This window comes from Eulemur rufifrons, chromosome 28 (genome assembly GCF_041146395.1).
Source record: "Eulemur rufifrons isolate Redbay chromosome 28, OSU_ERuf_1, whole genome shotgun sequence".
In the NCBI taxonomy this organism is placed as follows: Eukaryota; Metazoa; Chordata; class Mammalia; order Primates; family Lemuridae; genus Eulemur; species Eulemur rufifrons.
Genome location: NC_091010.1, coordinates 4532205 through 4547702, shown reverse-complemented (window position 1 = coordinate 4547702; position 15498 = coordinate 4532205). Strand labels below are relative to the sequence as shown.

Below are 15498 nucleotides of genomic sequence, written 5' to 3'. Positions count from 1 at the left end.
GAATAAAAGTAATAATGAATCCTAACAGAAACTCTCATTCCTACTCAAAGTTATGGAAGCTAAACAACCTTCTCCTGAATGATTATTCTATAATGGAAGAAATCAAGATGGAAATTAAATATAAACAAAATAGACACACCTCTGGCTAGACTAACCAAGAGCAGAAAAGAAAAATCTCTAATAACCTCCATTAGGAACATGAAATGAGAAATCACAACCGATACCACAGAGATACACGATATCATCTATGAATTCTACAAGAATCTTTATGCACACAAACTGGAAAATGTGGAGGAAATGGACAAATTTTTAGAAACACATAGCCTTCCCAGGCTCAACCAGGAAGAAATAGAATTCCTGAATAGACCAATATCAAGAACTGAAATCGAAACAGCAATAAAAAACCTTCCCAAAAAGAAAAGCCCTGGTCCAGATGGGTTCACACCTGAATTTTACCATACATACAAAGAAGAACTGATGCCCATCCTACATAAACTATTCTCTAATATCGAGAAGGATGGAATTCTCCCCAACATGTTTTACCAAGCCAACATAACATTGATACCAAAACCAGGAAAGGATGCAACAAAAATAGAGAACTACAGACCAATTTCTCTTATGAATATAGATGCAAAAATTCTCAATAAAATCCTAGCAAATCGAATCCAAGTGCTTATCAAAAAAATAATCCATCACGACCAAGTGGGCTTCATCCCCGAGATGCAGGGGTTGTTCAACATACGTAAATCTATAAATGTAATTCACCACATAAATAGAAGCAAAAATAAAGACCATATGATCCTCTCAATAGATGCAGAAAAAGCATTTGACAAAATTCAACACCCTTTTATGATAAGAACGCTTAACAAAATAGGCATATATGGAACCTACCTAAAAATGATGCAAGCCATATATGACAAACCCACAGCCAACATCATACTGAATGGGGAAAAATTGAAAGCATTCCCACTTCGAACTGGAACCAAACAAGGCTGCCCACTGTCCCCATTACTTTTCAACAAGTATTGGAAGTCCTTGCAAGAGCTATCAGGCAAGAGAGCAGAATCAAGGGAGTCAAAATAGAGACAGAAGAGATCAAACTCTCACTCTTTGCTGATGATATGATGTTATATCTGGAAAACCTCAAGGATTCAACCGAGAGACTCCTGGAATTAACGAATATAGTAATGTCTCAGGTTACAAAATCAATACACACAAATCAGAGGCATTCATATATGCCAATAACAGTGAATCAGAGAAACCGCTTTTTTACTGCTGTATTTATTGAAGGCAAGATTTGAAAATTGCATGAAGTCATCATATAATATCTTTATATAAGTGAATGGTAATTCATTAATTGTTTCTGTCTATGTGAATCAATCAGCAGTAACTTACTAAGTTCTCTCTTTGGATGTGTTGGTGTTAGAGATACAAACAGCTTTGTGTAACTGCAGGTTGTTAACATGGGCACTTTCACTTTATCATCTTTTAGCTTTGTCAAATATTATTGAGAAAGGTGTCTTTAATCCTTCCTTGAACCATAAACAAAATGAAAAACATTTAAATTTGTGCATATTTCCCCTATAATTGATGTTGCCAAGCCCTAGACCCAATAGGTTGCAGTAAGGTAGGAGGTCCCAGTATCAAATTCTTTCCTCCTGTGCAAGAGTGATGTCTTCCCTAATATGGCCTTTTGTGTAGGTCTGGCATGTTTTCTGGGTTAATCTAAATTCTGATTGATATTTTATGTAGCAAAAATAAAAGAACTCATAATTAGATAAGTTTAAAATGATAATCAGTGCATTAATGACAAAAATAGATTAAAATGGAGTCAGTTACTGTGTTTATAAGTTCATTGAAAAAGTCCTTCCCACCCAAAGTAGAGGGAAGTGTATGCCTGTCACCACTGAGTCCCCATCTGCATGTGATTTGATTTTTTAAAATTTTTTTAATTCAGCATATTATGGGGGTACAAATGTTTAGGTTACATATATTGCCTTTTCCCCACCCAAATCAGAGCTTCAAGTGTGTCCATCCCCTAGACGATGCGCACAGCACCCATTAGGTGTGAATATACCTATCCCTTCCTCCTCCCTCCCAACTGCCAGACACCCGATGAATGTTATTACTCTATGTGCACTTAAGTGTCGATCAGTTAATACCAGTTTGATGGTGAGTATATGTGGTACTTGTTTTTCCATTCTTGGGATACTTCACTTAGTAGAATGTGCTTCAGTTCTACCCAGGATAATATATTTTATTTTATTTTTTATTTTATTTTTATTTCAGCTTATCATGGCGGTACAAAAATTCAGGTTATATATATTGCCCATGTCCCGCCTATCCCTCCAAGTCAGAGCTTCAAGCGTGTCCATTCCCCAGACAGTGTGCATTGCACTCATCATGTAGGTATACACCCATCCCCTCCCCCCACCTACCACCTCAGTCCGAAACCCAATTGATGTTATTCCCAAATGTGCACTTAGGTGATGATCAGGGAAACCAATTTGCTGATGAGTACATGTGGCACTTATTTTCCATTCTTGGGATACTTCACTTAGTAGAATGGGTTCCAACTCTCTCCAGGAGAACAGAAGGGATTCTATATCACCATTATTTCTTATAGCTGAGTAATATTCCATGGTATACATATACCACATTTTACTAATCCACTCATGAATTGATGGGCATTTGGGTTGTTTCCACATCTTTGCAATTGTGAATTGTGCTGTTATAAACATTCGGGTACAGGTGGCTTTGTCATAGAATGACTTTTGTTCCTTTGGGTAGATGCCCAAAAATGGGATTTCTGGATTGAATGGTACGTCTACTTGAATCTGTTTAAAATATCTCCATAATGCTTTCCATAGGAGTTGCACTAGCTTGCAGTCCCACCAGCAGTGTATGAGTGTTTCTGTCTCTCTGCATCCATGCCAACATGTATTGTTTTGGGACTTCCTGATAAAGGCCATTCTCATTGACGTTAAGTGATATCTCATTGTGGTTTTCATTTGCATTTCCCTGATGATTAGAGATGTTGAGCATTTTTTTCATATGTTTGTTAGCCATTCTTATATCTTCTTTTGAAAAATTTCTATTCATGTCCTTTGCCGACTTTTTGATAGGGTTGTTCAATTTTTTCTTACTGATTATCCTGAGTTCTAAATAGATTCTTGTTATCAGTCCTTTATCTGAAGTACAGTATGCAAAAATTTTTTCCCATTCTGTAGGTTGTCTGTTTACTCTCGTGAGTGTTTCTTTGGCTGTGCAGAAGCTTTTTAATTTAATCAGGTCCCATTCATTTATTTTCGTTGTTGCTGTGATTGCCTTAGGAGTCTTCTTCATAAATTCTTTGCCTAGGACAATGTCTGTAAGAGTCTTTCCTATATTTTCTTCTAGAATTCTAATGGTTTCACACCTAAGGTTTAAGTCTTTTATCCACCCTAATTTTATTTTTGTGAGAAGTGAAAGCTGTGGGTCCTGTTTCAGTCTTCTACATGTGGTTATCCAATTTTCCCAGCACCATTTATTGAATAAGGATTCTTTTCCCCAGAGTATGTTTTTGTCTGCTTTGTCAAAGATTAGATGGCTATATGAGGATGGTTAATTTGCCAGACTTCAAACTATACTACAAGGCTGTGGTTATTAAAACCACTTGGTATTGGCACAAGTGCAGGGACACAGACCACTGGAACAGAACAGGATAATATATTTTAGAAGAAAGTGATTTGATATTTAGTGTTTTTGATTTAAGTCCATATTTTCCTTTCATGCTTGAGAATTAGTTATATTTAAGGGATAGTCTGATCAGAAAGGATCTTAGACTTTCCCAGAGTGGGGATGATTGAAATTTTTATTGTTGGGAATAGCTTGACTAAAAGATGTTTTGGAGGTATGGTCTGCGAAGGACAGCTGTGTCTGTGTCTCTCCTGTCTCCACAAAAGAAGTCAGGCAGGCAATTTCTAAACCTAGTCTAAGAACGGAGAGCTCCTGGGAGTGCGGACAACATATACCTTCATCTTGGATGTCAGAACTCTGGACTGCATTCTAGTAAACACATAATCCAGCTGGACGAAGTGACCATAAAACCCCATAGGGGATGAATGAGCCCTTCTAGCAAGATGGGATGCTGAGCCTACTCTTCATCCAAAATCCCAGTGAACAAAGCTAGGCTCCTTAGGGTGGCCTTTATTTAATTTGCTGAGAAAAAGGAAAAAAAAAGGCAAACTCTTTTTTTAAAAAATTAAACAACTTATTTTGGGATAATTGTAGATTCACATACAGTTTTAAGAACGATACAGTGATATCCCATATCCTCTTTACCCAGTTTCCTGCAATGGTATAGTGTTGGCAAATATAATATAATAACACAGCCAGAAAGTTGACATTGATAAGGTCAGGATACAAGATATTCCATTCCCAGAAAGATCCCTCCTGTTGATCTTCCATAGCCACACATACTTCCCTCCTGCTGTAGCTGCACATCTATTCTTCCTTTCTGTAATTTCCATTTTCAGAAATAAACATATATGTATATGTGCTTGTGTGTGTGAGTGTGTGCATGTAGAATTACACAGGATGTAGCCCTTGGGATTGGCTTTTATCATATGTTATAATTCTCTGGGGATTCTTCCACATTGTTGCATACATGAGTAGTTTATTCTTTTTATTGCTGAATATTATTCCATGGTATGCATGTACCATATTTTGCTTAATAATTTACTTGTTGAAGGACATAGGGCTATTTCCAGTAGTTTCCTACAAGTAAAGCTTCTCTAAACATTCATGTACCGGATTTTGTACAACCTTAATATTTCTTTTCTCTGGGATAAATACCTAAGAATGCAATTGCTGGGTTGTATTTTAGTTACATGTTGGGTTTTATAAGAAAGTGACAAACTGTTTTGCAGAGTTACTGAAAAATTTTGCATTCCCACCAGCAATGCATGAGTGACTCAGTTTCTTCTCATTCTCTGTAGCATTTGGCATTATTATTTTTGTTTTATTAGAGTAAGAAATTGAACATCCTCTCTTTAGTAAGCAATGTAACATTTTATATGAAGTATTATCACTTAAACCTTCTAAACTTTTTTCTTTAATTGAAATTTTTATTAAAACGATTGTAGATTCACATGCAGTTGTAAGAAATAGAAATCTCTCTGCACTTTGCCCATTTTCCTCCAGTGGTAATGTATTGAAAAAGTATAGTTTACTCTCACATTGAAGATATTGACATTAACACAATACACCCATCTCTTTGCATACTTTGCCAGTTTTACTTGTAGTCGTGCATGTGTATTCGGGGTGGGGTGGCTTGTGGGACTGTGTTTGTACTTGGTTATAATTTTTTCAGACATTTAGGTTCATGTACCACCACCACAGACAAAGTACCGGACAGTTCTAACAATGCAAAGATCCCTCCTGTGTCCTTTTTATAGCTGCACCCCCTTCACCTCCTAAAAGCTCCCAAACCCATGGAAATTATTAATACTGTTCTGTTAAAGTTTTTAATTTTATTGAGGTTCAATTTACCGATTCTCCACCCATCATTGATTGAGGATTGCTTCTGTTTCTCCAGCCCTTCTGGCCTTACTTGTACATGAATCATTGTACACCCACAGCCAGAAAATAGTGCTCTGGCAGAGTGGCAGGAGTTTTCAGTAAATACCCACAGGTTGCCTGTCATGGTGAGTGCCAAGGCTGTATGTGTGAGGTGCCGGCAGTGTGTTCTTTGATCCGCCTGTTACACTAATCAGATTCACTGGCCCCCCACCTGAAGTCCACCTGTCCTGGTTCTTATTCTTCAATGGAGTGGTTAGCCACATTTATTAAATGAAAAAATCAAAATCAAAATACTGACTTACAGCAGTAAGTGGCAAGCACGGGCCCTGCTGCTGCAACCGGTTGCAATGCCACATGTATGGACATCATATCCTTCCCTCAGAATCTAGTCTAGATTTTCTTTCACCCTTGGCCAGAATACCTGGGTTTAGATCGTTTGCCCTCTAGGGAAACATTGATTTTTATGCTGGAGTGATCTGAGCCCCTGGTTACCATGACCTTAAGGGACCATGGCCATGGATGCTATAATTTAATTTACAAACTTATTACTTGCCTGGAAGACTCCCATGCATTGCTACTAAGAGCCTGTGTCCAATTTTGGAAACTATTTTGGTGTTTCTTATAGTGTTAAGACATGTTGTTCATTTAGCGTTTTCAAATCAAGTCATATACCCAAGAGAAATGAATGTTATATCTTCAAAAAGACTTTTACAAATATCTATAGCAGCTTTATTCATAATAGCACTGACCTCAAAAAGACACAAATGTCCTGCAATGAGTGGAAAACTGTGTTTTACTTTTACAGTGGACTAGTATAAAACAATAGAAAAGAATAAGTCAGTGATACATGGAAGAGCATAGATGAATGTGAGAAAGATGTTGAGAAAAAGGAAGGTGAGAAAGAAAAAAATACATACTGTGTTTTGTTCAGGAAGAAGAAAAAGTAATTTTTTTTTTTAATCGTTGGCCAGGTATTTTATTGGTGGCGGTGGTAGAGAGTAGGCCAAGTCTCCCCTCCCACGTCAGTGAAAAGTAAACATTCTAAATCCCCTGGTATGAAGACAAAATCAAACTCAGAACAATAGCATATTTGACTGAGGAAATACTATAGAAACATAACACCTGATCAGGGAGAGTGAAACTGATAAAATTGTATTTGACATTCAAGTGCCAGGAGGATTGCTTTGCTGTATCTTAAACATTTTAAATTTTCATCTTAAATTTTGTGTTCATAATAATTTAATTTCACTTGGAATTGAGAGTTGATGCTAGAAATAATAATAATTGTTTTCTGTTGGTGTAGGATATTGACTGGAAGGAACATAAGAAATTAATGGTGAAATGGAAATGTTTTCTGATTAGATTTGAGTAGTGGATCCCTGGCTGTTTATGTATGTAAAAAGTCCTGTGTCTGTACAGTTAAGATTTGTGGCATTTAGTAATATGTAAATTATACCTGCATAAAGCAAATGTTGGTTTAGAAAACAAAAACCAGAATAAAAGTAAAGACAACCAGATTGTAAACAAGCATTTTTGTTAAGCCTGACTTTCTTGACAAGTGTGGTTTGGAATTTAACAGATTTCATAACCCCGGGCCAACGATGCCAAATCTACCTCTGATGACTTTCACAGAGAACGGTGCAGAGAATGATGGCAGTATGTTACCATACTCAGTGATGTGGTAATTACAGTGTATTTCTCCTGAATTTTTCCATTCTCGAAAGTGAACAATTAATGTCCCCTGGGATCTGTTGTGATTTTTAGTTGCTTTCCTTTTTTCATAGTCCTCTAATTAAGTATGAATATTCAAGGTGTTTGTTCTTTGGGACCCTAGTGTCCTCGTTGGTGATAATAAGTGATCCTGTGGTACATATAGCAAGAGGGCATTTACATGTACTTTCACTTCTGACTACACTGACAGCCATCTATGCAGAAAGGTGAAGAGCAAGTAGTTGATGGGAAAGTGAGTACCAGGGGCCATGAGCAAGGCAATTTGACATTTGCTGTCTCTTTTTCCTGAGTCTATTTGGGTTGTGTTCACACAAGCAACCAAATGTGATGTTTGTGATGGACTGTGTCGTCATGCCTCATAGAATGAATATGAATACGCTGAGGAATTCTAAAGAGTCACTCCAGCAGATGCTAATGCAGATTTGGGGCCTTTTATGTTGTCTTAATGGTCTAGGATTTATCATCAGGATCAGCATGAGGGAAAGCTGCAACTATTTGTTCTGCAGGGTTTGGAAATCTGTGTCTTTCTTGAAATTGATTAGCCTTAACAATTTCCTATTGAGTTAAGACATGAGCCAACCACTGACTTTTGTATAGGTAAAAGATAGGTACATCTCAAGGAAGAGTGTTCTTTCTTCTTTTTCCTTTCCATTATCGTAGGAGAAAGATCCTGGTTTGTTGGAAGAAAAAAGAAGCAAATAATTGAAGACGATGTTTCCTGTGAGCTACATCTTGGTGAGTACTTGACCATGGTGATGATTTGCAATCTAATGGGTCAAATATTTAACCCAGAGGCTGATTATATTTAAGCCAGTATTGTGGAACATGTACAGTGAAAGCAATAGGCTTGGCCAATGCAAAGAACTGAGTACAATTTAATTATGGTGAGTGAATCCCCAGAGCACTAATTTCTGAAGGAAGCCCAGACCCCTTCCCCAAAGATTCAGTGTCAGTTCCTCTGGTTTCTGGCTGGGTACTGGCTTACTAAACAATGATTGTTCCGCTAGTGACTGCAGTGGGCACCCAGGTGTGATTCCAACCACGCCGGAAACTTCCAACGTAACAATATTCCACAGAAAAGGGAATGTTTAAGGGTGATCTATGACTACTAGCAGAAGGAAGCACTTCCATTCTGCTGGGTTGATAACAAAGGAGGGAGATCTTAGTTCAGCCATTGTGTGTTTATGCATTGAGTCAACACAACGAAGTCATGTAACTATTTATCCCCCGTCTTTAGACGTGATTTCTTTTAAACCCACACGATGGGTAGCTATGGATACTATGAGAGTGAGCTTTCCTGCTCAGTCTAGGGTCTTGCGTGAAGAACTCAGGCTAAATATACTTCAGGAAATAAATGGGTTGGAACATGGTTAATAGAAACATGGATTTTTCATGCTTTCTATCTTCAGAGGGCTAAAGGCAGTACATAGTAGTGCTACAGAGAATGCATGTCATAGCTGAAGTGCAGAAACTTACACTGTGACTCCATGAAAGAATATTTTCTGTGGGGTGACAGCCTTCAGTGTTACCTGTTAGTTTTATTATTTTTGTCTACAAAAGATAATGATTTAATTTTGCATTGTGTACCTTGTATGGAGTATTATTGGGAGATATTATTTTCCAGAAAAGTTAAGCTACACAAAAAATTTATTCTCAAAAAAAAAAAAAATGAAAAAATAAACCTTCAGTTTTTACAGTTTAACAATGGTAAATGTTCAAGTAATTTTTAATAAAATATGTAAACAAAATTGATTCAGTTTTTAAAATAGCAAATGCAAGGAAATGGTTTTTTTTTAAATAGTGACCATCCATGAAATTCTTTATTCTTCAATGATAGTATTTTCTGCCTAACAGATAAAAGAGGGTTGATGACAGAGAGATGGACATAATCATAAAGATGAGGAATGAAACAACAGTCCAGGAGTTCATCCTGGAGGGGTTTCCTGCTGTCCAGCACCTGGGGAACGTGCTGTTCCTGTTGCACCTGCTGGCGTACCTGGCCTCCATCATGGGAAACACGCTCATAATCACCATCATCTGGGCTGACCATCGTCTCCAGACACCAATGTATATTTTGCTCAGAAATTTCTCCTTCTGTGAATGTGGTTTTATAACCACAGTTATTCCTAAACTGCTGGTCATCTTCCTTTCAGGAAGGCAAACAATTCCCTTTACTGAGTGTCTCACACAAGCCTTTTCTTTTTTATTTCTTGGGGCAACAATTTTCTTCCTCATGGCTGCCATGTCCTTGGATCGCTACCTGGCCATTTGCAAACCTCTGCACTACCCAACCATCATGAATCTGAGGGTTTGCTTCCTTCTGGTTTCCTTCTGCTATACTTTGTCCTTCATCCTCTTTACTGGTCTGTTCTTAAAGGTTTCCCAGCTGTCCTTCTGTGGTCCCAATGTCATCCCTCATTTCTTCTGTGATCTTGGCTCCTTAATTCATCTCTCCTGTTCTGACACCAGATCTACTGAAATGTTGGCCTTTGGCCTCACTTCGTTTATCCTGTTTGCATCCCTCATGATAACCATCATTGCGTATAGCAACATAGTCATCACAATCATGCGTCTCCCGTTAGCCAAGGAGCAGCAGAAAGCTTTCTCCACCTGTTCCTCCCACCTCATTGTCCTCTCTCTGATGTATGGCAGCTGTGTCTTTATATACGTGAAACCAAACCAAAGGGACAGGCTGGACTCCAACAGAGAGGCTGCTCTTGTGAACACAGTGGTGACCCCGCTGCTGAACCCGGTCATCTACACTCTGCGGAACAAGCAGGTTCACCAAGCTCTGAGGGATGCTCTGTCCAGGGTGAAATTGCAATAATGGGAGCATAGCTTGTTGGACAGCAAATAGAGCTCCTTGGTCTTGTGGTTCACTTTCCCACTGTGGCGGAAATCTTCTCCGTATATTCTCTGCTTTTGGTCATCTCGCTTAGGCTAATATTTGCCTAGGTGGGTACTACCTATCTTGAAATTCAATGCCTTTCAAGTATCAAAAATCAAATTAGTTCTCTACACTGTGATAAAATTATCTTCCTTGATTTCTACTTATTGATCTAATGTGAATTCAATTCTAAAAACATTTAAATAAGGCTGATAAGAATAAGACAGTTAAGAATAATATTTAATAATTGCTGTTTGTGGTATGGTCTTATGCTTGAACATTCTGATACCTAAGAACAAATAGATAGAAACCCCTTTTTTACTGCTGTATTTATTGAAGGCAAGATTTGAAAATTGCATGAAGTCCTCATATAATATCCTTATAAAAGTGAACGGTAATTCATTAATTGTTTCTGTCTATGTGAATCAATCAGCAGTAACTTATTAAGTTCTTTCTTTGGATGTGCTGGTGTTAAAGATATTAACAGCTTTGTGTAACTCCTGGTTGTTAACATGGGCACTTTCACTTTATCATCTTTTGGCTGTGTCAAATATGATTGAGAAATGTGTCCTTAATCCTTCCTTGAACCATAAACACAATGAAAAACATTTAAATTTGTGCATTTTTCCCCTGTAATTGATGTTGCCAAGCCCTAGACCCAATAGGTTGCAGAAAGGTAGGAGGTCCCAGTATCAAATTCTTTCCTCCTGTGCAAGAGAAATGTCTTCCCTAATATGGCTTTTTGTGTAGGTCTGGCATGTTTTCTGGGTTAAGCTAAATTCTGGTTGATATTTTATGTAGCAAAAGTAAAAGAACTCATAATTGGAAAAATTTTAAATGATAATCAGTGCATTAATGACAGAAATGGATTAAAATGGAGTCAGTTACTGTGTTTACAAGATCATTGAAAAAGTCCTTCCCACCCGAAGTAGAGGGAAGTGTGTGCCTGTCACCACTGAGTCCCCATCTGCATGGTGTGATTTGATTCTTTTTTAAATTTTTTTAATTCAGCATATTATGGGGGTACAAATGTTTAGGTTACATATATTGCCTTTTTCCCACCCGAGTCAGAGCTTCAAGTGTGTCCATCCCCTGGATGATGCCTACAACACACATTAGGTGTGAATATACCTATCCCTTCCTCCTCCCTCCCACCTGCCTGACACTCGATGAATGTTATTACTGTATATGCACTTAAGTGTTGATCAGTTAACACCAATTTGATGGTGAGTATATGTGGTGCTTGTTTTTCCATTTTTGTGATACTTCGCTTAGTAGAATGTGCTTCAGTTCTATCCAGGATAATATATTTTAGAAGAAAGTGATTTGATATTTAGTGTGTCTGATTTAAGTCCAGACTTTCCTTTCATGCTTGAGAATTAGTTATATTTAAGGCATAGTCTGATCAGAAAGGATCTTAGACTTTCCCGGAGTGTGGGGTGATTGAAATTTTTATTGTTGGGAATAGCTTGACTGTAAGCTGTTCTGGAGGTATGGTCTGCCAAGGACAGCTGTGTCTGAGTCTCTCCTGTCTCCAAAACAGAAGTCAGGCAGGCAATTTCTAAACCTAGTGTAAGTACAAGGAGCTCCTGGGAGTGCGGACAACATGTACCTTCATCTTGGATGTCAGAACTCTGGACTGCATTCTAGTAAACCCATAATCCAGCTAGACGAAGTGACCATAAAAGCCCATAGGGGATGAATGAGCCCTTCTAGCAAGATGGGATGCTAAGCCTACTCTTCATCCAATATCCCAGTGAACAAAGCTAGGCTCTCTAGGGTGACCTTTATTTAAAAAAAAAAAAAGGCAAACTCTCTTTTTTTAAAAAATTAAGCAACTTATTTTGGGATAATTGTAGATTCACATACAGTTTTAAGAATGATACAGTGATATCCCATATCCTCTTTACCCAGTTTCCTGCAATGGTAAAGTGTTGGCAAATATAATATAATAACACAGCCAGAAAGTTGACATTGATAAGGTCAGGATACAGGACATTCCATCCCAGAAAGATCCCTCCTGTTGATCTTCCATAGCCACACATACTTCCCTCCTGCTGTAGCTGCACATCTATTCTTCCTTTCTGTAATTTCCATTTTCAGAAATAAACATATATGTATATGTGCTTGTGTGTGTGAGTGTGTGCATGTAGAATTACACAGGATGTAGCCCTTGGGGTTGGCTTTTATCATATGTTATAATTCTCTGGGGATTCTTCCACATTGTTGCAAATATGAGTAGTTTATTCTTTTTATTGGTGAATATTATTCCATGTATGCATGTACCACATTTTGCTTAATAATTTACTTGTTGAAGGACATAGGGCTATTTCCAGTAGTTTCCTACAAGTAAAGCTTCTCTAAACATCCATGTACCGGATTTTGTACAACCTTAATATTTCTTTTCTCTGGGATAAATACCTAAGAATGCAATTGCTGGGTTGTATTTTATTTGCATTTTGGGTTTTATAAGAAAGTGACAAACTGTTTTGCAGAGTTACTGAAAAATTTTGCATTCCCACCAGCAATGCATGAGCGACTCAGTTTCTTCTCATTCTCTCTAGCATTTGGCATTATTATTTTTGTTTTATTAGAGTAAGAAATTGAACATCCTCTCTTTAGTAAGCAATGTAACACTTTACATGAAGTATTATTACTTAAACCTTCTAAACTTTTTTCTTTAATTGAAATTTTTATTAAAATGATTGTAGATTCACAGGTAGTTGTAAGAAATAGAGATCTGTCCGCACTTTGCCCATTTTCCTCCAGTGGTAATGTATTGAAACAGTATAGTTTACTCTCACATTGAAGATATTGACATTAACACAATACACCCATCTCTTTGCATACTTTGCCAGTTTTACTTGTAGTCGTGCATGTGTATTCGGGGTGGGGTGGCTTGTGGGACTGTGTTTGTACTTGGTTATATTTTTTTCAGACGTTTAGGTTCATGTACCACCACCACAGACAAAGTACCAGACAGTTCTAACAATGCAAAGATCCCTCCTGTGTCCTTTTTATAGCTGCACCCTCTTCACCTCCTAAAAGCTCCCAAACCCATGGAAATTATTAATACTGTTCTGTTAAAGTTTTTAATTTTATTGAGGTTCAATTTACCGATTCTCCACCCATCATTGATTGAGGATTGCTTCTGTTTCTCCAGCCCTTCTGGCCTTACTTGTACATGAATCATTGTACACCCACAGCCAGAAAATAGTGCTCTGGCAGAGTGGCAGGAGTTTTCAGTAAATACCCACAGGTTACCTGTCATGGTGAGTGCCAAGGCTGTATGTGTGAGGTGCCGGTAGTGTGTTCTTCGATTCGCTTTTTACACTAATCAGATACACTGGCCCCCCACCTGAAGTCCACCTGTCCTGGTTCTTATTCTTCAATGGAGTGGTTAGCCACATTTATTAAATGAAAAAAATCAAAATCAAAATACTGACTTACAGCAGTAAGTGGCAAGCACGGGCCCTGCTGCTGCAACCGGTTGCAATGCCACATGTATGGACATCATATCCTTCCCTCAGAATCTAGTCTAGATTTTCTTTCACCCTTGGCCAGAATACCTGGGTTTAGATCGTTTGCCCTCTAGGGAAACATTGATTTTTATGCTGGAGTGATCTGAGCCCCTGGTTACCATGACCTTAAGGGACCATGGCCATGGATGCTATAATTTAATTTACAAACTTATTACTTGCCTGGAAGACTCTCATGCATTGCTACTAAGAGCCTGTGTCCAATTTTGGAAACTATTTTGGTGTTTCTTATAGTGTTAAGACATGTTGTTCATTTAGCGTTTTCAAATCAAGTCATATACCCAAGAGAAATGAATGTTATATCTTCAAAAAGACTTTTACAAATATCTATAGCAGCTTTATTCATAATAGCACTGACCTCAAAAAGACACAAATGTCCTGCAATGAGTGGAAAACTGTGTTTTACTTTTACAGTGGACTAGTATAAAACAATAGAAAAGAATAAGTCAGTGATACATGGAAGAGCATAGATGAATGTGAGAAAGATGTTGAGAAAAAGGAAGGTGAGAAAGAAAAAAATACATACTGTGTTTTGTTCAGGAAGAAGAAAAAGTAATTTTTTTTTTTTAATCGTTGGCCAGGTATTTTATTGGTGGTGGTGGTAGAGAGTAGGCCAAGTCTCCCCTCCCACGTCAGTGAAAAGTAAACATTTTAAATCTCCTGGTATGAAAACAAAATCAAACTCAGAACAATAGCATATTTGACTGAGGAAATACTATAGAAACATAACACCTGATCAGGGAGAGTGAAACTGATAAAATTGTATTTGACATTCAAGTGCCGGGAGGATTGCTTTGCTGTATCTTAAACATTTTAAATTTTCATCTTAAATTTTGTGTTCATAATAATTTAATTTCACTTGGAATTGAGAGTTGATGCTAGAAATAATAATAATTGTTTTCTGTTGGTGTAGGATATTGACTGGAAGGAACATGAGAAATTAATGGTGAAATAGAAATGTTTTCTGATTAGATTTGAGTAGTGGATCCCTGGCTGTTTATATATGTAAAAAGTCCTGTGTCTGTACAGTTAAGATTTGTGGCATTTAGTAATATGTAAATTATACCTGCATAAAGCAAATGTTGGTTTAGAAAGCAAAAACCAGAAAAAAAGTAAAGACAACCGGATTGTAAACAAGCATTTTTGCTGTTTAGCCTGTCTTTCTTGACAAGTGTGGTTTGGAATTTAACAGATTTCATAACCCTGGGCCAATGATGCCAAATCTACCTCTGACGACTTTCACAGAGGCCGGTGCAGATACTGAGAATGATGGCAGTATGTTACCATACTCAGTGATGTGGTAATTACAGTGTATTTCCCCTGAATGTTTCCATTCTCAAAAGTGAACAATTAATGTCCCCTGGGTTCTGTTGTGATTATAGTTGCTTTCCTTTTTTTATAGTCCTCTAATTAAGTATGAATATTCAAAGTGTTTGTTCTTTGGGACCCTAGTGTCCTCGTTGGTGATAATAAGTGATCCTGTGGTACATATAGCAAGAGGGCATTTACATGTACTTTCACTTCTGACTACACTGACAGCCATCTATGCAGAAAGGTGAAGAGCAAGTAGTTGATGGGAAAGTGAGTACCAGGGGCCATGAGCAAGGCAATTTGACATTTGCTGTCTCTTTTTCCTGAGTCTATTTGGGTTGTGTTCACACAAGCAACCAAATGTGATGTTTGTGATGGACTGTGTCGTCATGTCCCATAGAATGAATATGAATATGCTGAGGAATTCTAAAGAGTCACTCCAGCAGATGCTAGTGCAGATTTGGGGCC

The 15498-nt window shown here is 37.7% G+C and overlaps 1 protein-coding gene across 1 annotated transcript; it reads left to right on the top strand.

The window, feature by feature from the left end:
- The first annotated feature begins 9172 nt into the window (after positions 1 to 9172).
- On the top strand, positions 9173 to 10120 carry LOC138376493 (olfactory receptor 6C74-like). The gene has a single exon (XM_069460846.1). The coding sequence runs from the start codon at positions 9173 to 9175 to the stop codon at positions 10118 to 10120; it is 948 nt and encodes a 315-aa protein (XP_069316947.1).
- The last annotated feature ends 5378 nt before the right edge of the window (positions 10121 to 15498 follow it).